Source organism: Heloderma suspectum, chromosome 4 (genome assembly GCF_057233095.1).
Source record: "Heloderma suspectum isolate Gila_16-S chromosome 4, 16-S_ref, whole genome shotgun sequence".
Taxonomy (NCBI): domain Eukaryota; kingdom Metazoa; phylum Chordata; class Lepidosauria; order Squamata; family Helodermatidae; genus Heloderma; species Heloderma suspectum.
In genome coordinates, this window is record NC_139461.1 from 176381897 (window position 1) to 176409811 (window position 27915).

Genomic DNA, 27915 nt, shown 5'->3' on the forward strand with positions numbered 1-27915 from the left:
AGATGGCAGAAATTGCAGCAACCAACTTTACTTACTGTGCTTTATTTACTGTGAATTGCACCTGTTGAGCTCTACATTTTGCTGAAGATAAAAGTCAAAAGGAGGCCACTGTCCTGGTAATTTTTGGGTCTAGACATGCAAACAGTTTACAACTGGGGCATGATGCAGAAGGACCAATAGGGGAATCTTTTCAAATGGCTCCAGAAATTTCATCCTAACCTCTCCATATAAGGGGCTTGCTTACCATTACTATCACTCCATTAGCTTGGTAAAGAGACCAGGTCCATTTGGCCCACTCCTCAACTGTCATCTAACAGCAGTAGGGATGTATGGATTGTGTGAAATCCACTCCATCTGTGTTTCGCGGATTATCAGGAGCCTTTTGTTCCGTTGTCCATTCACAGACGAATTTGATTTTTTTCCGTTGTGTGGAAAAATACACAAATAATCCCGTAAGAGGGTTTGCGATGATTTACATGATTTACCTTAGTACGTAAATTAGCGTATTATCCCCCATTCCACTCAGCTTTTCCCTGCGTGTATTTACCAGTCTCAGCAGAAGCGTGTGTATTCCTATGAATAAATATGAGTAAATTCTGGGAAAGTTAAAAAAAAAAAAATCTGGAAGTCCACGGATGCTGCACTGCCTGAGGGGGTCACTTCACAGCAGATTCCGGAGGTCGAATTCTTAGAAATCTGAGCTCATTTTAGCCCATCTCGAATTTCTCCAGCATCCCTAATCCGCAGACATTCCAAGTGGCTGCAGCAGGAGAAGTGATGGAACTGCGAGGCCCACTCCATCAGCTCTGCTGAGGGACCAGCTCCATTTGACTTGGTAACTTTAACAACCGATGCCTGAGTTTGCTTCTTGTCCTCTTCCCTCCCCATAGCCTTTTTGTTTTGTGTTGTGCCTTTTAGATTGCAAACCTGTGAGCAGCGACTGTCCTGTTTGCTATTCGTCTTATGTAACTGGCTCTGGGAGCCTCTCTGGTTGTTGAGCAAAGTAAAAATGCTTTAAAAAAGAAAATAAACCCTGACATGCAAACATTTAGAAGGGCAGGGTTTCATTCACTCCTCCTATGCATGCAGAAGGGTGATGTGCAGGAACCAAATCCAAATAGGTTGATATGAATAGAGAACCAGAGATACATGAATGCAGACTGCCAGAAAATGATCTTGTGTATGTATTGTAGTGCACACAAACACACCCCTTTTGTTTTACTCAACAACCATGTCTGGGAAGTCTGGAAAGAACTTATTTCAGCTTCAGAGTCACATTGAGATCTCTGTGTTTATCCTTTCCTTTCTGAGTGTAATTACGCAACGTAGCTGGAACAAAGCTGACAGTTAACATACAGCAGAACCTGTATGTTAACACGTTCTAAATCTCACTTGTGATCCTATGGCATGTATGATGACTTAAGCATACTTTAAGCCACCAGAACATAAGTCACCTTTTGTATTTATTGTGAAAGTTAAAGAATAGTAAATGGCTACATTTCTCTCTCTCTCTCTCTCTCTCTCTCTCCACCCCCTGCCCTGCTGTCTTTTAGTGTGTACTTATGGATTGGGGGCTAATTCTGTCTTTTTGAAAAGGTATTTTTGAATTGATGATAAACTGGAGCAATAGGTGCAGACCTGTGTAGACTAAAAGCTGGCTGAGCTGTTTTGGTAAAATCAGCCAGCTGAGGAAAAGGAAGACAATGTAGAGAATAAAGAGAAGGGGTGGTACAATTAAAATGGGAGCAGGGAACCTTTTCCAGACCCAGGGGCCAAACTGCAAAATGGGAAAGTTCTTAGGGGCCATATTCCATCTGTGAGCAGGGCCAAATGTGATTATTACCATTTTAGGCCTACTCAGACATAAGCAGGACAAGGTTTCTGCATGTTTACTCTGAAGTAAGCAGGCCTGCATCACTCAGCAGCACTTCCAAATAACATCCCAAATACCAAGCCTCTGCATGACTACTCACAAGTAAGCAGGTATCCTGCCTGCAAAATGCACACCTTAATTTTATGCAAGCGTTCTTCTGCCTACAAAATTCATAGCTCATAATCTTTTCAACAGCTAAATTCTTTGCAGGGTATTTAAAGGTTAATTGCCTTTAACATCCTCTTATCTCAGATCAGTGATCAGCTTCCAGGGATGGGGACCCCCTTGGGATTCCATCCACCTGGAGTTTCTCCATCCCTGATTTAGAGGATATAGCAATCTGGAAGCTAGGCAAAGATTTTTACTCTTGAAGAAGGTTCAGGCAGAGTCTTGGTAGCTGAACTTAATTTTCAGTTATTACTTGTCCATTTGGCAATTGTACCTTCTCAGAACTAGGAAGAAGATGTCATCAGTTTCTCTTCAGTATTCCAATTTTAGTTTCAACAGAGTATGACCTAGCATTTCATTTTGTCCACTTGTACAGTAGCTGGAGTCTGCCATGTATTTTCACCCTCAAGTTTAATATAAACTCTGTCTCCTGGCTCTAAATGTGGTAGTTCTTGCTTTGAATTGCACTGGCTGTAGAAATGTTCAGAATCTTAGTTTGGTTATCTGAAGCAGCAACATTTTCCAGGCCAGTTCACTTTGGAATGAGATTTGTTTCTAGGATTGGAATGGGTGTTCTGATGTGCTTCCCCTTTGCAGTTCTGCTGGGCTGTATACAGTAGTTACCATTGGTGTTGATGTAGTTTCCAATGACGTGGGTCATTCTGTCTGAAGATTTTCCTTGCAGTATTACTGCTCTCTCTGCCTCACTATTTCAGGATAGTGAAGGTTAGTGGAAATAAGGCAAAAATGGTAAGATGTCCAGAATGACTGGAATTCTGCTGCTGTGAACTGGATTGCATTGTCAGTCATGAGTTCATCTGGAATGCCAAAGCGAATAAAAGTATTCTTCAGCAGTGCAACAATGTAGTGGCAAGGGGAGTATCTTGTTATAACTTGCATAGTAGTCCACAACGAACAAATACTGTCGACCTCCCAGTTCACACAGGTCAGGTGCTAGCCTTTTTCAAGGTTTCACAGGTAAGGATGTAGTGATTAAAGGTTCCTTTCTTCAGGTTGAATCCAACATTGAAGCAGTGGATGTCCACTAGCACGACAGGACTTTCACCTTCCCTCCTCGCCACTGCAGCCCTTTGCACCACTTGAAAATCTGCTCTGGAGCAGATTTTGAGGGTGTGAGCTGTGAGGGAGAGGAAATGCCCCCTTTTGGTTCTGCTGATGAAACTGCTTTGATCAGCAGAACAAACAGTGTTGGATACAGTCCATTGTGGTGATCTGTTCATTCTGCAATAGTCGCTGGATATGATTTTGTTTTTATGTCATTTACAACACCAGACAACCATACCAGGCTCAAGGGATGAGTCCCCAGCAGAACTTCCATCTCCTCAGCCTCTCAGAGGTCTCAGGCTAAAAATCAGGCAAGGGCCCTTTAACCATCTAGTCAGCTCCTTCAGGAGGGGGTGGAGCTGACCACACTATAGGTCTTGTCAGCCTATATAAGCTTCAGTTGGTTTTAGAGTCCTGCCCAGACAACATTTTCCTATTGTCTTAGTAGGAGAGAGTTCCAGCCAGCAGGACCTACTTGGAGCTATCCAAGGTCCTATGTTCTTCCTGCTTTGAACTGCCTTCCTGCCTTGATTTTGCTACCAGCTTCCCCTGTGAGCCTCAGTTGATCACAGAACAGGAAACTTGGCTGATTCTGATTTTGAAGTATATCCTATCAATAGGCCCTTTAAAAAAATACACTGTTAGTGCCCATTATTTCCTTAGCGGGATCTGTGGCATAGGTGATGTTACAGGAGGTTTCAGATAATTGTCTAATGAGTTCTGTTTCCTAATCTTCTTGGTTTGATATAACTATAGTCCCTTCTTCGTCTGCTTCTTTGATGATAACTGAGGAATCTGAAGATGTCACAGAGGGCTAAATGTTCTTCTCGAGTTACATTTGACCATGGATGATGTGAGGATTTGCTAAATCCAACATAATTTTCCATTCAAATGCTGCAATTGAAGGTTCCTTTTGTCCTGAAGGTATAAACCATGGTGTAGGGCAAAAAGATCTTTGAGAATAAAGAGTACCATGAGAATTATGTGCCAGTCTTATTGTTCTGAAGAATTGGAATAAATCCAACTGAGTTTGTTCTGTATCATAATGGGGGCTGGAACAAAGGAAAGTCCCTTATTTAGCGCCTTGAATTCACATAGACAAAAAGATAGCTTTACAACTAAGGGTTCTATTTGATTAACATTCTATGCGGTCCAGTACCCAGCTACCTTTTCCTGTCACATTTTGGTAATATCCCATAGGAAGGTTTTTCTTGGGGCTTCATTATCACTTTTCATATCCCAATCTATTGATTCTTGCAACAAATGGTTAACAGTGACTGAAACAAACACTTGTGGTCTTTTTGTATAACCAAGATACACTCTGTTATAAGAATAATCGTCTTTGCCCTGTAATTTTTTTTCCACTGTTAACAAAGTTAAATTTCATAAATCTACCAGGTTAAATCTCATCACTTATTATAAGACATCAGCATGCTAATGGTACTCGGTCCAGATGTTTGCCTTTTATTAAGGTCATCAAGGATGAAGGAAAAGACACTTAGATATGTTGCCCCACTCTTTTGCCAGCTGGTGATAGCTGCCCATTCCCTCACACTCTAGAGCAGTTGTAGGCCAAAACACTTGGAGGGCCACAAGATGCCCACCTCTGCTTTAGTGATTTGTTTTTGACAGCCTCCTGCCAGAGAAGGAAGAATTTTGAACCCATGAAGCCCCCCGCCGAACACCATTTCGTTGTGAGGTCCCAACTGTCACTCCTAATAGCAATCTGAGGTTGCCTCTGAGTGTTGATAGGCTTGTAGCCAAAACAAGGCCTGTGAGAAACAAGAAGAATGTATCAGTATGCTTGGGGGGACACCAAGTTTTAGAGAGGTACAAAAAAATCTTTTAAAAACCGACGGTGCCAAAAAGCTAAAAAACACCCAGCCCCACTAGGTGCGATTACACTCGGCAACCATGGAATGTAGACTCACTGTTGGAAAAGAAAAAAAGGAATGTGAGTGGAATGCCATGTTGGAGGGAAAGGCTGACTGGAACGTCTTATAACAGGTTTCACTTGTAATAACCCCATGATTTCTGCAGTGCTGTCTGTGTCCATAGCGCTTTTACAAATGCTTCATAAAAGATAGGCCCTCCTGTCCCAAGGAGCTGACATTGGCCCCTTTAGCTTAGTACTTTTATTAAGGTCATCAAGGATGAAGGAAAAGACACTTAGATATGTTGCCCCACTCTCTTGCCCTCACACTCTACAGCAGTTGTAGGCCAAAACTTTCTTTTTAAGTGAAAAAAATATTCATTAAAAAAACCCAAACCCAAATCCACAGTCAGGCACTACCTTTTATTAGGACCAACCAAAATGTCACAAGATAGTGAGCAAGCTTTTGAGTTTTTGAGAACTCTTTGTGAGGCTGGTTGATAAACAAAGTAGGATTGCGGGGTCGGGGAAGCTGGCTTGATGCTGAAGCTGTGAAGCCTACATTTAGTCAGAGGCCATGTTTCCACAGCAACGGAAGGAGAAGGTAATGGAGGAGTACGAGATTTTTTTAAAAAAGGAATCAGCTTTGCTGTGAGCAGGGGTCCACCAGCCGATTCTCCGGACCAGTAAAAATCGCTTCACAGAACATACTTCCTGGTGGAGGTGGGGTTTGGAGTGAACGTCATCTGAATGGCAGGGGCTGCTCAACCAATAAGAGAGGCTTCCCCCCTCTGCCCCCTTTTTCCTTTCCCCTGATGGCCCAGATGCACCTGCATTTCAGGAGCGAGCCTCATTGAGCACAATGGGAGTTACTTCTGAGGAGACACTAATGGGTTTGTTGGGGGAATGAGATGAAAACCAGCCCCTATTTTACTGCAAGGGATCTCTGTAAGGAAGCTGTGAAGTAGTTACCTGTTAAGGCAATGAATCGGAGCCTCGAGATTGTGCTTAATCGCACTTGAGGAATTGGGCTTAAAAATGTGCCACGTCAGTTGAGGGGGTTCTCTGTAATTTTTGTGGTCATTCAGAGGGCAAGTCTCATTCAACACAATGGGAGGAAACACCCCTTGACTGGGGTCATGGTGAAAGGCACACCCCTGGGCAGGGCTAGCATACCCGAGCTAAATGCGGGGGTTGGGGTATAAAGCAACTATACAGAGGAGAACCCAACTTAAGGAAAAGAATCGGACTTTAAGCAGTCTCAGGAAATCTGGTTTTTCCCTGATAAGCTCCAGGGTGGCTGCTGGATGGCCACGACGTCAAGTATTCCTAACAACCCCAACATGCAGCCAGCTCGGAGTAAATTGCTGGTGGAAACACCCCCAGAGTCTTAAGATGGAGTGTCTTAAGAGGAGACAGAGAGTAACTTGGAGGGAATGACTTCTGAGCAGACGTATGTATGTAGGATTGCACCATGCCACTGGCTCTCCAGGGTCTCAAACAGGGGTCCTTCCCACTTCTACTGCCTGAGACCCTTTAACTCAGGGATGTTGAACCCCTTCAAGCCCAAGAGCTGAATTCCATTTCAGAGAATCCAGTGGTAGGCAGGGCTGAAGGCAAAAGGGGCAGGACCAAAAATAACACCGTATTTTAGCTTAAAGCCCATTTATTTATTTTTAAAATGTCATTTCTATACTGCCCAATAGCCAAAGCTCTCTGGGCAGTTCACAAAAATTAAAACCACTGAGCGCAGCATAAATAAACATAAAATATGAAAGCTTAAAACCACAGTATAACAGTACAACCAGAAAAACGTAGCAGCAATGCAGAGATTTAAAATACATATTTAAAATATCAGAGCTAAAGGACTAGGAAGCTAAAATGCTAAAATTCTGGGAGAATAAAAAGGTCTTCACATGGTGCTGGAAGGAGAACAACATAGGTGCCAGATAAACCTAGGGAGCTCATTCCACAGCCAGGGTGCCATAGCAGGAAAGGCTGTCTTCCTGGTAGCTACCCGCCTCACTTCCTTTGGCAGGGGCTCCCAGAGAAGGACCGCTGAGGATGATCTTAGGGTCTGGGCAGGCACATATGGGAGGAGGCGATCCTTCACATAACCTGGCCCCAAGCCATTAAGGGCTTTGAATGTTAATACTAGCACATTGAATCGGGCTGGGAAATGGACTGGCAGCCAGTGCAGCTGGAAAGGTACTGGCGTAATATGAGCTTGTTAACAGGCCAGTCCCTGTTAACAATCTTGCTGCCCTATTTTGGAGCTGCTGAAGTTTCCGGACCATTTTCAAAGGCAGCCCCACGTATAACGCATTGCAGTAATCCAGACGAGAAGTTATCAGAGCATGGATAACTGTAGCTAGGCTATCTCTGTCCAGATAATAGCGTAGTTGGTATACCTAAGTCGCCTTAGGAGAAGCATTTCAACCTTTTAGAATGGGGAAAAACTGCTCCAAGGCCAGGAAACCACCAAGCAAGAGGTGCTTGGGAAAATGGGGTGGGGCCAGGGGAAGGAGTTGTGGCACGTGGGGAACCCAGGAAGGCTGGATTTGGCTCCCATGCTTGAGATTCTGCACTCCTCAGTGGAGATGCCAGACATTGAACCTGGAACCTTCTGCATGCACAATATATGCTGTAGTCCTGACCTCTGGCCTCATACAGTGTAATGGCTAGGAGACTGAACATTGAATCAGGAAGTCCCTGGTCTAAATCTCTCCTCTGCCATGACTTTAGTAGGTGGCCTTGTTCTTTCAGCCCCCCCCCCCCACAGGCTTCAGTAACTTATTGACAAAGTGTGCAAAGTGCTTTGAACACTTGTCACAGAGCTACGTACATGGTAAGTACATATTAAAGACGCCATTTTTAGTTTGAAGCATGATTTTAGCTGCACCCTTTTGAAAGGGAGGAACTGTTCTTTATGAAGGAAGATGTTGAAACAAAAACATCTCCATCCCTAAATATCTACTTACATTTCCTTGCCACTCCCAAGGAAGTAAGAGAAAAATGCAGGTGCAGACTTGATGTGTTGAATTTCAGTGCAGTGGCTTAGCATTCTTACTGTTGAATAGTGCAGACACTGTAGCAAATGGTAAGAGAAAGCTGGAATTTACCAGTAGGCCTAGAAATATCAAGTTCAGCTTACCTTTCCAAACAAACTTGGTGGCTCTTTGTTTACCATGTAGTGGTTGCAACATTAGAAGTAAGAACAATATGTTCTGCTTGTCCTCCCTCTCCTGGGGGCTATATCTGTCTCAGTCATCTGTGGCATGCTGACTGCTTGAAGGAAGAAGAATAAATTCTTCTGATTTTACAAAAACTTCCCTTCCTCGTTGCCCAGAGATGATTCTTACTTGCCACAGCGAGCAAGTGGCCTTGACAAACTCACACTATGCATAAAAATAATACACAAATATTCTAACAATAAAAATACGAAGTCAAATGAAAACTGCCTGTTTTTACCCTAGTTTAGTATGTGAAGTGGTCAATTAAATGCTACTGAGATCAAGAAGTTCCAGAAATATGACCATGCTGCAGTCCTGGTTTAATGGCAGGAAAATGCAACAGCAATCAGCCACAAGCAGGAGTGCCAGCATTTTCAGCCACCATCTCTTCTAAACTTCTTTTTATTTGGCCCTCAATATGTTATTTCTCGGCAGAGGATGAGATGGCTAGATAGCATCACTGATGCAATGAATATGGACTTGAGCACGCTCCGGGAGAGAGCACAGGACAGGAAGGCCTGGCGTATTATGGTCCATGGGGTCACGAAGAGTCGGACACGACTGAACGACTGAACAACAACAACAACAACAAAATGTTATTTCTCATGAACCCGTCTTCTGGTTAACAACTGTTCTCGAACTTGATGTTAAAAAGAGCAACAGAGCTGAGTGTTGTCAGCTTTTTGATAGCACCTACTCCAAATTTGTGAAGTATCTCCCGACTGCTGATTAATGAAAAGCCAACAGAACTGCAAAATATAACTTGCTGGGGTCCACGGAGGGGTCCAACACAGCTCTTTGAAACCTGATTATTAGAGATTATTGACTGCACAAACTTGAACCTCTCACTGTGCCAAATCCCATACAGGATGAGTAGGAAAATGAGACCTACTTTGTCAAAAGCCACAGAGAGGCCAGGAAAGATCAGCAGAGGTCATTTCCCCCTCATTCATTCATTCATTCATTCATTACATTTCTATCCTGCCCTATATCATTAAGATCTCAGGGCAGCATACAGATAAAATCAATGTAAACAGTATAAAACAATAAATAATTTAAACACCTAAAAACATATTAAACTATTAAACAAGCTAAAACCAGTTAAAATCTAAAACAATAAAACAATTAAAACAGTGTGTTAGGGAATGCATTTAGCCCCCAAAGACTTTGGTAAAAAGCTACGTTTTTACTTGGTGCCAAAATGAGACTAACGTCTGCACCATTTGGGCCTCCAAGGGGAAGGCATTCCACAACTGGGGTGCCACAGCAGAGAAGGCCCTCTCCCACGCCCCACCATAGTGTATGTCTCGTACTGGTGGGACGCAGAGGAGGGCCCCTCCAACAGATCTCAGTTCTCAGGCAGGCATATATAGGGAGAGGTGCTCCCTCAAACATCAAGGTCCCAAGCCGCTTAGGGCTTTAAATGTCATCACCAAAACTTGAATTCCAACCTGAAGCATATTGGCAGCCAGTGCAATTCATTAAAACTGGTGTTACGTGGTTTTTATGAGGTGTTCCCGTCAGCATCCTAGCTGCTGCATTTTGCACTAGCTGCAACTTCTGAGTCGTCTTCAAGGGCAGCCCCATGTAAAGTGCATTGCAGTAGTCTAATCGGGAAGTTACCAGCGCGTGTACTACTGTGGCTAGGTTATCCCTGTCCAGGAAAGGCTGTAGCTGGTGGATCAGCCGAAGCTGACCTCAGGTACTCCGGGCCATGGAGTCCACCTGGGGCTCCAGTGACAGGAGTGGATTTAGGAGTACTCCCAAGCCATGCACCTCCTCCTTCAGGGGGAATGCATCCCCATCCAGGACAGGTCGCTTACCTAGTTCTCAGACTCAGGAACCACCAATCCACAGAGCTTCCATCTTGTCAGGATTTAGCTTCAGTTTATTAGCCCTCATCCAGCCCATTATAGCCCCAGGCACTAGTCCAGCACCTTCACTGCCTCAGCCAACTCCGAAAACAAGGTGAAATAGAGCTGAGTATCATAAGTGTCCCCTTCATGGATCACTGCCTTATTGTGGCGAAGGGACTTGCATAACTCAGTGAAGCCATAAGCTATGCCTTGCAGGGCCACCCAAGACGGACAGGTCATGGTGGAGAGTTCTGACAAAATGTGGTCCACTGGAGAAGGAAATGCCTACCCACTCCAGTATTCTTGTCAAGAAAACCCCATGGAACGTATCACAAGGCTAAAAGATATGATGCCAGAAGATGAGCCCCTCAGGTAGGAAGGTGTCCAATATACTACTGGGGAAGAGCAGAGGGAATTTCCAAGTAGTGCCAGAAAGAGTGAAGCGGCTGGGCCAAAGCCGAAAGGACACGCAGCTGTGGATGTGTCTGGTGGTGAAAAGAAAATCCGATGCTGTAAAGAACAATATTGTTTAGGAACCTGGAATGTAAGAACAATGAATCAAGGTAAGCTGGAGGTGGTCAAACATGAGATGGCAAGACTGAACAGCTGAAGCTCAAATATTTTGGCCACCTAATGCGAAGAGAAAACTCACTGGAAAAGACCCTGTGGCTGGTTAAGATTGAAGGCAAAAGGAGAAGGGGACGTCAGAGGATGAGATGGCTAGATAGCATCACCGATGCAATGAATGTGAACCTGAGCACACTCTGGGAGAGAGCAGAGGACAGGAAGGCCTGGCGTGCTATGGTCCATGGGGTCACGAAGAGTCGGACACAACTTACCGACTGAACAACAATCATCAGTGTACTGGTGACTCCCCACCCCAAAACTCCTAATGATCTCTCCCAACGGCTTTATATAGATGTTGAACAGCATGGGGGATAGAATAGAACCCTGTGGCACCCCACAACTTAAAAGCCATGGGGTAGATCAGGAATCCCCCAATACCACTCTCTGGAATTGGCCCTGAAGGTGGGAGCAGAACCACTGTGGGACAGTGCCCCCAACAGTCATTGTCCACCAGGACTATTACCAAAGCCATCTCAGCTGCACAGTCAGATTGTAAGGTGAATTTGTATTCTTGATTTTAAGAACACTAGCCTCCCCCCCACCCCTCTGGGCAGGGTCTAGTCAGGCAGAGGTAGAGTAGGTGTGCAGAAGCAGAACCTGGTAGGGTAGGAGTGAAGCCAAGAGATAATTCACAGGTTTTGAGGTAAGCCAGACTTTGCCCTGACAGGTCAGGGCAAAACATGTGGGATGATGGGTGGAATCTGAAAGAATATAGAGTTTAATGGTTATTTTAGACATCTGGCTCTGATCTTAGACCCCTTTCACTGGCCATAGTATCTATAATTACTGTAATGCATACATGGGGCTGCCTTTGAAGACTATTTGGAAACTTCAAGCCAAAATAATTTTTACCAGGCTGTTCACTGAGACTGGTCAGCGGGAACATATCTCACCAGTATTGAAGGAACTTCTTTGGCTTCTGTCCATATATAAGCACAGTTGAAAGCGCTGGTGCTTACCTTTCAAGTCCTGTATAGTTTAGGACTCAGATACCTGAAGGAATGTCTGCTCCCATACCAACCTGCCTGTGCATTGAGGTCTTCTTTGAAAGCTCCCCTAGGTCACCCCACCATCTGAGATAAGACAGATGTTGGTGAACAGAGACTGAGTCTTCTCAGTGGTGGCACCCTGTTTGTGGAATTCCCTTCCTGCTTGGCACCACCATAGTTATCTTTTTGGTACCAGGGAAAGATGTTTTACTTTTCACCGGCTTCATAATGTATTTGAATGTATTAATGATTTTTTAAAAATCTGTTAATGTTTTATTTGTGTTTTACCTTGTTTTTGTAAAATGACTTTGAAGCTGTGCTGAAGGGTGGTATAGAGATCTTTTAAACAAACAAACAAACAAACAAACAAACAAAACACTGTTGTACTGGTTGACCTGGTGTTGAATGGGGTACGGCTACCCTTGAAAGACCAGGTCCGCAGCCTGGGGGTCATTTTGGACTCCCAGCTGTCCATGGAGGCTCAGGTGTCAGCTGTGAGCCAGACAGCGCTGTATCAACTCCATCTGATATGGCGGCTGCGCCCCCTCCTTCTTAACCATCTGCTCCCATCGGTAGTACATGCCCTGGTCTCCTCTCGTTTAGACTACTGTAATGCGCTCTACGTGGGGTTACCCCTGAAGATGGTTCGGAAGCTGCAGCTGGTACAGAACACGGCGGCTCGCCTGATCAAAGGCAGCTGCCAGCGAGATTGCATTACTCAAGTGCTGAAGGAGTTGCACTGGCTACCAGTTGTTTTCCGGGCCAAATTCAAGGTGTTGGTTTTGACCTTTAAAACCCTATATGGTTCCGGCCCAGCCTATCTTAAGGAGCACCTCCAGCAACACCAGACAGGCCGCTTAACAAGATCAGCCTCGGATGGCCTTCTCTCTGTCTCATCAGCCAGGACAGCTAGACTGGTGGGGATGAGGGAGAGGGCCTTTTCTGTGGTGGCCCCCACTCTGTGGAACTCCCTCTCTAGGGAACTCCGTCATGCCCCCTCTTTAATGAGCTTCCGCTGTGCATTAAAAACGTGGTTGTTCAGGCAGGCATTTGGGGTGGGTTAGGGTATTTTAGAAAACATTTTTATTGTAGAATTTTATTGTTTTAAACTGTTTTATTATATGTTGTACATCGCCCAGAGTGGCTGGGTGACCAGCCAGATGGGCGATTAATACATTTAATAAATAAATAATAATAAATAAAAGGCTGTCTGTCTAGTATTCCTATGGATTTGCAGGGCTGGGAATGTTTACATCTCTGGAGCTGGGATGCAACCACTTATTCTGTTGCTTCGCACAGAAATTGCAAGTGTCAGGCGCTGTTCAGAATTCTCTTCAGCATTCTGGATTTCCATGGCAGATGTGCAAGGGTTTTTTGGCATGTGAGTCAGTATGGAAAGGGTTGTACGAAGGCAGAAAGTTTGAAAACTACTGCTCTAGTAGTGTATATAAGCTTCCTGCATGTAGAGCCATTTGCACATGTATATATGTATATGTATCCTGCAGTTTAGCATTTAGGTCTAATTGTACCTTTCCCGTGGGAGGGAACTGTAGGCACAGAGTGAAGTAAAGGCTCTTGTAAACTAACTTTCGACTTCCCCAGCCTGTGCTATGCTTTTGCTGACTAATGAAGTGTTTGAGGTGTGCTTGAAGGGGAGGAGTGTTAACTCACTGAAACGAAAATTAAAAACTGAAAGGTGTGTGCGCACGAGAAAGCAACAGCGGTGTAGGAGTGGTTGCCATCAGTTTAGCTCAATGACATCCATCAGTCTGAATTTTCAGCAAAGCTGAAGACAAATACACTTCCGATTCAAGATGCTGTGTCTTCCAGTGGGTGCTTCATTTGCTTTTGGAAGAAAAAAAAACTCCTGGGGAAATATTAGACGAATTGGAAATTGGTTGGAGAGAGTTGTTTCATTTATTTGTGCTGTGGCATTATATTTCCTCCCTAATCAACTCCTGTTTTGACATTCAGGTGGAACACCAGTATTCACACACATTTATTGTGACGGTTAAGCAAGCCAAGAATGTCACCAAGGGAGCTATTGGAGATATGCGTGAGTACTACTTTAACATGCTCCGTATGTTCTGTGTTCTGTTTGGGTTCTTGTTGCTGCTGCTGCTGTTGTTCTTCTGGTCCAGGTAACACTTCTTACCATATGAGAGAGTTCTAATCTTAAAAAGAAAATCTTCCTGTTTTTCTCTGACTTTGAAATTATAGTCAGCCCTTGAGGAAATACAGGGCTTTTTTAAACAGTATTTTTCTCTTGGCTGAATTTCAAAAATGCCAGTTTTATTTTATGCTTCCAAGTGGCAGCAAAGGTGAATGAATGTGTTTGTTGCCTTCAGCAACTAGAATTAGAATTCGAAGACTGACTTAAAGGGGCTCCGGCTCCTAGGTTGCAATCCTATACCCACTAACTTAGGGTTAAGCCCTATGGAACTTAGTGGGACATACTCCTCAGTAAACACTTATAGGGTTGCACTGTCAGCCTACTGAAACACAGAGGCTGCCTGGAAAAAAATAAGAAAAAAATACAGAAGTTCTGCCGAGTCATTAGAGCAAATCAGGAAGTAAAAGCAGAAAACAAAAGTGCACATTTCTTCTTCAAAAGCAATATAGTACAAGCTTTTTGAAATCAATGTGTGATCATCTAATAAATCCTTTTGTGTCTCTTTCCTATCCATTCCCATTCTTACTCAGCAAGACTACAGACTCTTACAAAGGAAATATTTAGATATTGAAATTTTGACAGTCTCCTGCTTAATACTGAATGTTCAAAGTGTGAGTTTATGCATGTGTGAGAGAGAACTGGTGAAGATGTTATGTTGGCCCTCTCTTAACTATGGTTAGGACACTGAGCCAGCCTTAGGAATACTGGCTTACGCGTTCTGAGTGGAAAGTGGCTTAGACATTAAGCAAGGAAACAAGCTTGCTGTCTGAGCACAGAATGAAGCAAACTGAACCTCCATCCAGTATGTGCTGAATGGTAAGTGGCACCATTGGTAAAGCTATCAGATGACTGCTTCACCATGAGGAAAACTTCAATAGTGATGCACTTGAAGGACTCGCCCTCTTCCTCCAAGGGGTTTCATGAATTGGTTCTCAGATTGAGGGCTGGTTCTAGGTTTTCAAGAGCTGTCAATGGGCCCCCTCCCTCAGTGAGTGAGTCTACCTTCTCACCACCATGGTCACCAGCTGTTGTTGCTCCTCATCTTCTTTCTCATCATTGCTACTCTTTGCTTGCATGACAGGCAGGGGGCCAGTGAGCAAGCAGGCAGTGGCATCTCCTGCTCCTTCTTCTCAGCACCACCATTGTCTGGGCCAGAGCAAGAGGCAGGTGAACACGCATGTTGCAGTGATGAAGAGGAGAATCAAGTCCAGGGGACTCTTGTTAGTAGGCCGTCCTGGGGTTTTGGCCCTTGGTAGGTGCCCAACCTTGCCTATCCTTGATGCTGGCCCTACTCAGAGTTAAAATCCATTATACTAAGTACAATATGATATATGAATTTAAATTTATTATGCATTAAGCTGCCTGGGTACTGGAGCTGAATGTACTCATTTGGAGCTCTCCTCTCCAACTAACAGTAAAGCTACCCATTCTCCCTTTTCACTAGATTCAAGATGGTTCAGGCAAACAGTGTAGCAACTATGTGCATATTTGGGGTAGACAATGTGCCTGTGTGCATATTTAGGCAATGGAGGTTTTCAACCAAGATCTGGAAGGCATCATCTCTAAGACGTTGTGTATGTTTCTAAATAGTTCAGTCCTGATATATTGTGGCATATGCCCTGGTTCAGAGATTCGCTCAAATTATATTGTCAGTACGTTGGCAACCACAGATTTCCCTTATAACCAGATACCATTTAGAGCCAGTTCAGTACTTCACTCTGATATGGGTAATACAGAATTCTATTTTTTTTTAAGAAACATGCTCTCAGACAAAATTGGTCTTTTTGTCTTTTTGCTACAAAGTATTGGCATAACTGTATAAATACAAGAGCTTATGCATGCATAAATTCAAACACATGAAACATCTAATGTTGTTCTTAAACAAGGCTTGTAAGCAAAGTCAAGTACATTTGCTAGTTCCCAGTGATAATCAATATCAAGCTTGCCAGCTTGATTCTACAGGCAGTATATATTTATAGTTGTGATTTATATCGATTTGTTTCCAGTCCTGTGCTAATAAAGTCAGGACTGGAGTGAAGAGTTGCTGTGGCAGGGGCTTGCATCCATTCTGCGCCACGGCTGGCCTGACTGGAGCTTGTCTTGATATATTTTATGGTTTAACATTTTATCGGTAAACCACCCACCTGTAAACCTTTTGTTAATGGGAGGTATAAAAATACTATAAATAAATAATCTTGGTTGGGTTGGAAGTGGTGGAGTGCAGAGTTTCCACGCCCCCTCAGTCACCTCAGAGGTGGTGAAGAGAAGGAAGGAGAATGGAGCAGACGGGAGGAGCAGAGGTAGGAGAAAAAATGGGGCTGGAAGGATGGTCTGGACAGTGGAAGCCCGATGGTAAGCAGCTGGGTGGCCACCCATCATTGCCTCTGGCAGGAGGCTATTTCAGGGCACTAGGAGGATGGTGTGAAAGGAAAGAAGAACTACTGAACGACTGTAGTGGATACTTCAGAACTCCAGAGGGTACTTTTGTTCTAGTAAATAAGGTAATGGGGTTGGGTAAGTCCTTTGCTTCCTCCTATTATAGGCAGATGGCAAAAGCTCTCTTCTGTCCCTCATCCCTGACACAGGGTAGTCAGGTTTCCAGTGACAGAGCTCCCACCCAGAGCGGGGAGGGCAATATATCTTTGTGCATGGAGTGCAAGAATTGCATTGTGCTCTCCCCACTCCCTAGGTTCTTCCCAAACACAAGCTCTTCCTGTGCTCCTCCCCCAACTCCTATTTATGATGGACATTTGGCTAGCATGCATATAAATATATCCCTCCACATCTTGTCCTCTCAGCGTCTTTGTGTAATCTACTTGCCAGAGGCTCCCATAATCCAAGTACAACATTCTTTCCAAGTGCTGGTGGACTTATTTTGGTCCATGTGCTTCTGGTCAAGGTCAAAGTATGAGACAGTGCCTCTAGTCTAGTGTGTACTACAAGACATCTACAGCCCCCTATACCTAGCAGTAGTTTTGCCTCTAGTCTACACTGAGCTATGTAGAAAGAAGCAACAGTGAGAGGCTAGTAGAGTGCAGACCTGACTCTGAGCCATGGCCAGGCCCATAAGAACATAAGAGCCCTGCTGGATTAGATCAAAGGTCCATCTAGTGCAGCATTTTGTTCACATAGTGGCCAACCAGCTGCCCACAAGTAGGACATGAGTGCAATAATGCCCCCCACCCCCAGTCATGTTCTCCAGAAACTGCTGTACACAGGCATACTGTCTCTGATCCTGGAGGTAACATATAGCCATCAGGACTACTTTGTTTTTCAGTCGTGTCCAACTCTTTGTGACCCCATGGACCATAGCATGCCAGGCCTTCCTGTCCTCCGCTCTCTCCCGGAGCGTGCTCAAGTCCATATTCATTGCATCAGTGATGCTATCTAGCCATCTCATCCTCTGCCATCCCCTTCTCCTTTTGCCTTCAGTCTTTCCCAGCATCAGGGTCTTTTCCAGAGAGTTTTCTCTTCGCATTTGGTGGCCAAAATATTTGAGCTTCAGCTTCAGTATCTGTCCTTCCAATGAGCAGTCAGGGTTGATTTCCTTTAGGATTGACTGATTTGACCTCCTTGCAGTCCAGGGGACTCGTAAGACTCTTCTCCAGCACCACAGTTCGAAAGCATTGATTCTTCGGTGCTCAGCCTTCCTTATAGTCCAGCTCTCATAGCCATACGTTACTACTGGGAAAACCATAGCTTTGATTAGATGGACCTTTGTCGGCAAGGTGATGTCTCTGCTTCTTACTATGCTGTCTAGGTTTGCCATAGCTTTCCTCCTAAGGAGCAAACGCCTTTTAATTTCATGGCTACAGTCACTGTCTGCAGTGATCTTGGAGCCCAAGAAAATAAAATCTGTCACTGCTTCCATTTCTTCCCCTTCCATATGCCAGGAAGTGATGGGGCCAGATGCCATGATCTTCGTTTTTTTAATGTTGAGTTTCAAACCAGCTTTTGCACTCTCCTCTTTCACCCTCAACAAGAGGCTCTTTAGATCCTCCTCGCTTTCTGCCATTAGGGTGGTATCATCTGCATATCTGAGGTTGTTGATAATTCTCCCAGCAATCTTAATTCCGACCTGTGATTCATCCAACCCGGCGTTTCTCATGATGTACTCTGCATTAAATAAGCAGGGCGACAATATGCAGCCTTGTCATGCTCCTTTCCCAATTTTGAACCACTTGGTTGTTCCATGTCCGGTTCTTACTGTTGCTTCTTGACCCTCGTACAGGTTTCTCAGGAGACAGGTAAGGTGGTCTGGTACTCCCATCTCTTTAAGAATTTGCCACAGTTTGTTGTGATCCACACAATCAAAGGCTTTAGCATAGTCAATGAAGCAGAAATAGACATTTTTCTGGAATTCTCTTGCTTTCTCCATGATCCAGCGAAAGTTGGCAATTTGATCTCTAGTTCCTCTGCCTCTTCGAAACCCAGCTTGTACTTCCGGTAGTTCTCGGTTCACATACTGCTGAAGCCAAGCTTGTAGGATTTTGAGCATAACCTTGCTGGCATGTGAAATTACTAGCCATTGATAAAAAGGTCACATCCAGTTTATGGCTCTAACGCTCTCAGTTCATCCCATGATATTTCTCTGCCAGAACCCTGGTCCGTTGTCACTTTCAAAGAACTAGAAAAAAATTCATTCAGGTTTCCTATTATAAGGGGAAGATGTTATCCCTAGTGAAATACTCAGACTTGGTATGGAGGGGTGGGTAAACACAACAGTGAACCTTACCCACTTTATTCATCTTCCTAGCCTTGTGCTTTTCAAGTAGAACCAGAGGGCTGTACTTGAATCCACAAAAAGGTGACAGAAATTAACTCTCAAATAAGCCTATGGACCTATCAGTCACACTGATATCCTGACAAAGCTGTGTGCCAATTATCTGCAGCTTAAATATTGAGACATGGGCTGAGGGAGGGTTTTTCCTGAAAAGCAAATAGGATTTAGAATGGGCTAACCCAACTGCTTTGTATTGATGCGGTTTATTACTATGGGTATAAAAAGTTTGGGCTGGATGAAGCTTCTTGGATTTAAAGGCAGCTTCTGAAAAAATTGATAAGGAGAAGTTATGAGAGACGTTCTCCAATCCCTGGCCCCCCATTCAGATCTTGCATTCAAATATCACTGTGAAGATCAGAACTGCTCTCGTAGGTCTGATAAGAAATGACATTTATTTTGTGAAAGACAAAGCAAGCCATTTCTTGTTTAATTTTTATGTCAGTGATGCTATTCCCAGATTAAACAATGGTAGGATTTGTCTACCTGTTGTTGGAAAAATAAATTTGTGAGTTTTACCTCACGGGCTCAGGTGGATTTGTTGCCCTTTATCTATCCTCTCTGTTCCTGTCACAAAAATCTTTTGATCATAAATTACACGTTAAATACACAAAGCATCTATTTATGTATTTAAAAAATTTATAGATTGCATCTTTCTCCCAAAAATGGTTTGTGGGGTGGCATATATAAATATTTTTAATCTACAATGCAGTTAAAAACAACATAGACCATTAAACAGCAATGCAATAAAATTGAGAGGAATAACTGTTCAACCAGGTAAAAATATAATAGCTTAAAATGCCCGGGCAAATAAAAAGGTTCTAACCTGGCACCAAAAAGAATGCAGTGTTGGCACTAGGCATACGCCCTAAGGAGGCATTACGAAGTCAGGGTGCCACCACAGAGTTCTTTTGAACATGCACAGTGCACTTCTCCTAAAGATGGAACATGGTGGAGGCCTCCTCTGATTATCTTAATGCATGAGCAGATTGGTATGGGAGGAGGCACTCCTTCAGATATTTAAAGCCACTTAGGACTTTGAAGGTAAGTACCAACTCCTTGACTTGGGCTCAGTAGTGAATAGGCAACCAGTGTCATACCTTTAGAACCAATGTAACATGGCTCCATCTATATCAGGATTGGGCAAGACTGGGAGGTCTGGGGGGCAATTTACAACCCACTCACCCCGACTGTACTCTTGAGAAAAAAATCTGCATTGAAAGAAAACACTCTGCATTGACTCCAATGGATACTTTTTTTCTTTCTTAAGCCTCCCCGACATGTGCGGGAATTGGGGGTGGGGGGAATGAGAGGGAAAAGGTTTAACCTACTCCTCCTGGAGTCCTGATCTGAATTGGAGCCATGCATGCAGATTAAAAAAGGAAAATATAGGCCTCAGCTATATGCTCTGCGATTAGCATAACGTGTAGTTTGGTTTCCAGTCTGTTTCTGGTCCATGTGAGTTTTATATGGATTCAGTCATAAGCTTGTTCTGTCCAATTTCTGCAATTTTTAAAAAAAGAACTTGCACGGACATTTGCATTTATTTACGTACACAATTTGTCCTAATATGCACATTTTTGTATGCAACATTTTCTAATGTATGCATTTGTGTATGCAGTGTACGAATTGTACTTACCGTTCCAATCTGGGGTGTCCATGGTGGGGGAGAGGCGCTCCGTCCCTCCCCCTGGAATCTTCCCCTGCCAGCTCCGCTCTGCGGTGACTCCGCGGAGCCACCGGCCAGGGCTGCCCGCAGCTGGATTCCGGCTGCTGCCGGGCTGCTGCCGCGGCAAATGACAGCCATCGTAGCGGCCGCCATTTGCGTCCTTGCATTAAGCCGTGATAGGCTACGTAAGTATTTACGTAGCCTATCATGGCAAAGAGCAGGGGCGCAAATGGCGTAGCGGCCGCCATTTGTGCCCCTGCTGTTTGCCATGATAGGCTACGTAAGTATTTACATAGCCTATCACGGCAAAAGGCAGCCACGCAAATGGCAGCTGCAACAATGGGCTACGTAAATACTTAAATACTTACGTAGCCTATCATGGCAAAGAGCAGGGGCACAAATGGCATAGCGGCCACCATTTGTGTCCCTGCTGTTTGCCATGATAGGCTACATAAGCATTTACATAGCCTACCACGGCAAAAGGCAGCCACGCAAATGGCGGCTGCAACGATGGCTGCCATTTGCGGCCGCAGCAGCCCAGCAGCGGCTGGAAGACAAGCCGGAGCCGCTGCATCTGCGGCTGACGCCGCATCTGCTGCTGCCACCGCATCCACTGCCAGGTAGGTCCGTCCCGGGGGGGGGATTTCAGGGGGTGCCAGGGGGGAGGCCGTTCTGCCACGGACTCTGGGGAGCCGGATTCCAAAGAATCCGGCCTCACTTGAGTCCGTGGTGGATTTCTCCAACATCCCTAATGCAGTGTTTTTGCTGAGAACCACATTGCAAAATTAGGAAAAGTGTGCAATCTGAAGGATAACTATGTTATTTGCATATTAGACTGGGAAATGTGAATTAGGTTGGCTCACATAGAAATGCGGTCGAAATGAAATCTTCCTCATCCTTAGTATGGCTTATCATTTTCTGTAGAATTGAGCAGGTCAGATCCTTCCATTATCTGGGTCTGATATACTCCAGATGGGAAGTTGGAAAAAGCACTTGGATCTGGGTTGGTTAAGGATGGAGTGGCTGCTCTCAACACTCAAGTATACTGAAATCTTGGCCTTTCTATCGGGGTAGGCAAGTTACACTGATCTGAACATCTTAGAAACAAAGTTGTCTGCCCAAATAGGGTGTCAAAATCAGGGGCCTTTATGGTGCAATAAAACTGGAATTCTTTTGGGACATAAAATAGATTCTGGGATTCCCTAGTAGTAGGTCTTCTGTTAGACCAGAGACAGGAATGCCCCCAGTAGAGCTAAGTCCTAAGAACATAAGAAGAGCCATGATGGATCAGACCAAAGGTCCATCTAGTCCAGCATTCTGTTCACACAATGGCCAACCAGCTGCCCACGAGAAACACACAAGCAGGACATGAGTGCAATAGCACCCTCAAATTAACTGATATGCCAGAAGCCAGGCTGCCAAAGCTATGTTTATTCGAGCAGTCTCTGTTCAACTATGTCTGTTAAGTACCTGGTTCCAAAAAATCCATCACTTGATCCAATTATATGATTTTTCCAGGAAGTATTTTAATAGAATGCAGCAGAAGACTGCTAAGCTGTCAGGGATATTTTTGTACAATGATCCTGGCAAATGTAAAATCAAGCACCCTGCTATGTAATGATCAAAATGTCATCATTGGCTGCAAAACTACTTATTTTATTTGTCTAAATTTGATTTAAGGAGTGGCTTATCATTACTGAGATTCCAACAAATGCCCTTCACGATTTTATACAGGTGGTACCGTATTGTGTTTTTCAGTTCATACTGTTACATAGCTGGGAAGGACATAGCGGGAGACATTCCTCATTACTCTGTTGCTGATAGGAATGTTCAGAATAGATTTTTAAATCAAACTCTGTATGATTGTGAACATTGGTCTAATACACAGAAAATAGAATTTCTTTTCTCCATTGATGATACAAAGAATATTAGTTCTGTGGCCATCTTTGCCCTGGCAGCCACAAAGCAACGGGAAAAATATTTTGACTTGCATGTAGCAGACTGTAATTTAGGGTGCTTGCCACTGAACATCACTTGAGCCATAGTTTGATTACTGTTATACATAGCTTATTTATTTATTTAAAATATTTCTTGGCCACCTTTCAGGGCAGAAGCTTTCCCAAGGTGGCATGCAACAGTAAAACACATAAAATGGATAGGATATTAAGAATGATAAAAACAGCAATAAAAACCAACAATGAAAACAGCACTAAAAACTACAACAAAAACCTCAACAACAGCAATCCTTTTCAAGGTCTTCTTAAAAGCCTGCAATGTTGGAGCATGACAGACCTCCGATGGTAACTTATTCCAGAGGTGTGGGGCCACTGAAGAGAAGGCCCTCTCACATGTGGTTGCCCACCTAACTGCTCTCACAGGTGGGCAAATGAGAAGAGCCTCTCTTGCTGATCTTAAAATGTGGACAGGCTGATGTGGGTGAAGGTGGTCCTAGTACTTTGGCTTGCTTTGTATGTATTTTTGGGTTTTTAGTGGCTGACTCATTTTATCATACTGTTTTTAGCTGTTGTTTTTGCCATTTTGTTATGGCCCACAGTTGAAACAGACCAAACATGTGGGCAGTCCAGTGATTTCATTATGCTGGTGACCTGCTTATGCCAGCATAACGTTAGTGTCACTTAGGAGCCTATGGACTCTTTGCATAAACGTTCACACATTTGCACAACATGAGGCCAGAGATATATAGGGCTGATTCACGACACAGCCAGCTCACATGACACAGCTGGTTCATCGAGGGTTATTTAACCCACTATGAGCTGTGGCGTGTGTGGTTGTCATTTTGAATATGCAACCCTGATTGGGCGATGGGGGTTTGTGATGTGTTGTGCGAACCTGACCATTGTCCTGGATTTTACGAAACAACTGATTTTGCTTTGGGCTTACTGGGAAGACTATTGAAAAAATGCTAACCCACCTCTCTTAAAACAATATAAGATGTATTCTTATGTAATGCAAATGCTAAACTTTAGTGGTGAATAGTTAAGAATTTGAAAAAGTAAATAAGTAAGAAGTATTGTATTAAATGGTGTTAAAGAGAAGATAACACAGAGAGACAAACTGGTTCACAATATATTCTGGGTAAATGGCGTACAAATAATGGTCAAGATAACCTGGATGGTATCCAAAGAGAAAATGCTGATTTAAAGCCCTATCACTTGGGCCAAAATGTTATATGAGTAATGAACAGCTGTGTGGCTGTATTATTTCAGGTAAAAAGTGTACGTAAAGTTTTTGCTTATCAGTTAATGAGCAAAAATTATTATGTAAGGTATACACATCAAAAAGCTTGATATACAGATGCTGAGAAAAATTTATAGACTTAAGTTTAATTTTGAGAAAGAGTTATCTTCTCAAAGGTATAATTCAAAATTGATTTTATCTAGCCTGAAAGGTGTACGTGTAAGCCTTTTATGTATGTTCCATTTTTTAAAGAATGTTTAATAACAAAGACATAATTAAGACTGTGACCCTAATTTATGGGACAGTTGACAATATTAGTTATAAGGTAATCTCTACACAAAAAAGGTATAAATATGTGCTGATTTTAGAATGCAGGAACTTCTTATTAGAAGCTCACGAGGCCTGTGTACCTGTCAGCTGAATAGCCTATTCAGTATTGAATGGGGAACTTGGTACTTAAAATGAGATCTCTCCTTTTTAAGCTATGGAGGGTGCAGTCCTATGGGGATAGTTGGCTGCCTCCTAATTCATAGGTGGCCAACTATCCAATGCAGGGCAGGTGAAGCATGGAAGGGATCTTCTTCTCTGCTCTTCGGCCACCCTGCATTTGTGGCTACACAGCCGATTTAGGCTGCCTAACTGGGGCACCTTGAAGCCAGGTGGAGGGGGGAAGCTGGCGCATAGGAAGGATTGTACCGGTGCTTCCGTGGTTCCCTCCCCGTCCCCAGGACCGCCCCCTTTTTGGCCACTCTGCACTGCTGTTCTGAGTATGGAGTTGGGGATGAACTTCACCTCCTATGAGGTGTGTGTGTGGGGGGGAGCAGGCGGGGAGTTGGATTTCTGGGAACTAAGCTTGGAGAGCCATCTCCGAGCTTGGCTTCCATAAACCGAAAAATCCTATGTCCATCTAGACACTGTCTAGCAGCCATAGGATTGCACCCTAAGACTAGAGGTCTAAGAACAAGAAACGTTTAAGAAATTCTTAATAGTTAAAAAAAATAGATCTAAAGATCATCAGTAATGCTCTGTTTAACAACACATGTTTTTATATGCAAGTTATATTTTGATGTGATGTTACAAGCATATTTCTAATGAAAATAATAAATGGATCAAAAAAGATTTTCCTTTACCACTAAGTCTTAGTACAAAAACAAAATTGAATCCACCAAAAACAAATTTTGGTGTACACTTCGGTTAGAAGTATTTTTTATCTGCTATAGGAAGTAAACAGGCAGCTAAAGGCTTCCAAATAGACAGATAGCTCAAACAAAGGAAAATCCGTAACACCATCATGGGTTATTTGAGGTTCAAACAACCCTCAAGGGTTGTGCAAGGCTTGTTTGACTCTCAAATAACCTGTGCACCCTTTCATATGAGTTATGGTTGTCCTGTCTGGGCTTTATGTACTGTTGTAAGTGTGCTTTGGTGGGTTTGTCAGAATCTTGTACTCTACCCTGCGAGGAAGCCAGGAGGAGATGTGGAGCAGTGTTGTTGCGCTCTCCATTGAGTTCAGTGGGAGAACTATACCACTTCTTTTGTTGGTATAATGTCATGCTAGGCTAGGTGCAAAGGATTTGGCTTAAGTCCACTCTTCCCCTGCTATATCCCTATTACCACCCAGTTCTGGCCCTTTTACTATTGACAGTGGAGATTTGCCAGCATAGCATTGGTCTGTGCCTGGAAATCTGCCAGGGTAGGGCTGCTGTTGGGGGCGTATTCAAAATATGCTGGTGTAGGGAGGTTTCTGCTAAATCCTCAAACTTCTCGTATCTGGAGCTTAGTGTTGTGCCCTTAACTTGACCTGCTTGTTGCGCAAAATAGCAACAATTTAGCCCAGAACTACAGGGCATCTGTGTAGGAATGAAGAAGCAGCATGGTTCATAAGAATTCAGTTGAGAGCAATGGGCCATATGATTTACGTCCGATTTTCTGAAGACGCTATTATTGACACTCTCCTGTCCTTATTTTATTACAGTTGACACTCCTGATCCCTACGTGGAGCTCTTCATCCCAACAGCCCCAGACAGCAGAAAGAGAACAAAACACATCAATAACAACGTGAACCCAGAGTGGAATGAGACCTTCCAGATAATTTTGGATCCCAACCAGGAAAATGTCCTGGAGGTACCAACACTAATTGTATTGGTGTGGAGACCATATACACAGGCCTGTTTATATTTTGTGTTAAAAATAAATGCTTTTTTGTGGGGGAGGGGGGAATCCAAAGACATCTATATTTAGCCCAGGGAAACTGCAGAGTAGTATTCAAAATAAAGCATACAAAGTCATTTACATTTATTGTAAGCCTTCTGTCCATATTTCAGTTGAACTGGCTTTTTTATTTTAAAAAAGAAAGGAAGGATAACAGGAAGGAAGAGTTGTCTAAGGGAGGCAGAATTAGTATGCTTGAATATGGGGAGTATCTGAGTGCATTGACACTGTTTTTGCAGAACCCTGAAGCTTCTTGCCCACATTGTCTGTTGATTTCTGTATTGCCCCTGCAGTAGGCTTCAAACTCTTAATTTAGAGGTGCCAAGATAGTGATAAATCAGATCCAGGTCTACTTACAAGGAGATACTTTATTGAGTTACTTATAGCACAGAGGCGTACCCAGTGGTTGGATCAGACAGTTTCAGCCATGGGGTAAAAGGGGTCTTACACAATACATGTTAGCAGTGAGGCAGCACGACCCTAGCAAGCGCCAACTAGTGTTCATTCCCAGCATAGACTAGCAGTGCTTGGTTCCCAGCACAGCCACCTGCAGCTTTAAGACAGACAAACTTCACTTCCCAGGCACATCTTGATAAGACACTCCACATTAGTATGGAATGTGCTTGACTATCACACTTTGACTCATCCTGGTAAATCAGGAGGCCTGCTAAGGAAAACAGCAGCCTTCTGAACCAAAGTCAGAGAGCATTATGGGGCAAATAAGCCCCTCTAAAACTACTAATAGCTTGGTTCAGGCCTGGGGCCTTACAATTTCCTGACATGGACTTCCTGAATTTACAAGGAACTAAGGGAGGACATTATGGGACCGCGGTGGCTTAGTGGTTAAGACGCTGAACTGCAGACTGGAAGGTTGGCAGGTCAGCAGTTCGGGACCCGAGTGCTGCGTGACGGAGTGAGCTCCCGTCTTCAGTCCCAGCTCCTGCCAACCTAGCAGTTTGAAAGCAAGAAATTGCAAGTAGATAAATAGGTACCGCCTCGGCGGGAAAGGTAACAGCGTTCTGTGCACCTCGGTGTTCAGTCATGCCGGCTACATGACCACGGAAGTGTCTTCGGATAGCGCTGGCTCTTGGGCTTAGAAACGGGGATGAGCACCGCACCCTAGAGTCAGACACGACTGGTTGGGGACACCTTTACCTTTACCTTTAAGGGAGGACATTGCAACACGCAGGAGAGTTCAGCAGGAGGTGAGCAAAAATGTCACTAGAAAAAGGCCTTTTTTAACCGTTGTGGTAAATCTGTGTTTGTGGTAAATCTGTGAAGGGCGGTAGCCCTTCAGATTACAGATGCGTGTTCACATGATGGTAAACTTCCTCCAAATTATTCTCACACATATAAAACTAGCATGTCAGGCTCAGCTGGAACCGTTCTCCTTGACATCTAGCTTTCTTTGTGGAGGGAATTTGTTTGTACGGAGGAGCATTCAGGCATGCGAGTCCCCCTCCTGCAGTCTGAAGTGAGATAGCCCAGAAACATGTTTATCATCTCAGTGAGAACTAGGCCCAAGTCCTGAGTGTGAAGAGAGGGAGCAGCATGTGGTCTTGCTAAGAAGTCTGGAGAAAAGGGAGTGAGCTGAGGAACCCAAGAGGCAGATGCCTTGAGCAGCTAGCTTTCTCACAGCCTTGATCACCATTTGTAAAATAACACTGCCCTTAATTATAAGGATAAATGAGTTAAGGAAATTTTGTGAGGCAAAGCTTCCAGGGCTGAATAGGGCTGAGTCCTTGAACCTTTTTTTAAAAAAATGCCACAGTTGTAGCACATAACACAACAGTAAAAAAGGTATTCATTTATTCATTACATTTATATCCTGCCTTTTTTCCTCCTTAAGGAACCAAAGGTGGTGTACATGATGCTCCTCCTCTCCTTTTCATCCTCACAACAATAGCCCTGCAAAGTAGGTTGGGCTGAGGGTCAGTGACTGGCCCAAAGTCACCCAGTGAGCTTCCATGGCTGAGTGGGGACTAGAAGCTAGATCTCCTGACTCCCAGTCCAGCACTTTAACCACTATACCACACTGGCTCTACAGAAGTTAGCACCTCTGAGAGCCTATTATTTTTATTATTTATTTTATTTATAAAATTTATTAATCGCCCATCTGGCTGGTCACCCAGCCACTCTGGGCGATGTACAACATATAATAAAACAGTTTAAAACAATAAAATTCTACAATAAAAACGTT

The 27915-nt window shown here is 43.8% G+C and overlaps 1 protein-coding gene across 2 annotated transcripts in view; it reads left to right on the forward strand.

Annotated features, from left to right (window-relative positions):
* The window catches only part of PLA2G4A (phospholipase A2 group IVA), a 143996-nt gene that overhangs the window by 36944 nt on the left and 79137 nt on the right, over positions 1-27915 (forward strand). Inside the window, exons 1-3 of one of the 2 annotated variants that reach the window (XM_084851404.1) lie at positions 13376-13513; positions 13659-13740; positions 25480-25628. In XM_084851404.1, coding sequence (XP_084707530.1) covers positions 13499-13513; positions 13659-13740; positions 25480-25628 — 246 coding nt within the window. In that variant the 5' untranslated portion in view covers positions 13376-13498. Of the gene's footprint in view, positions 1-13375; positions 13514-13658; positions 13741-25479; positions 25629-27915 lie in introns of those variants that run through there. The other variant, XM_084851403.1, reaches the window with a different exon arrangement.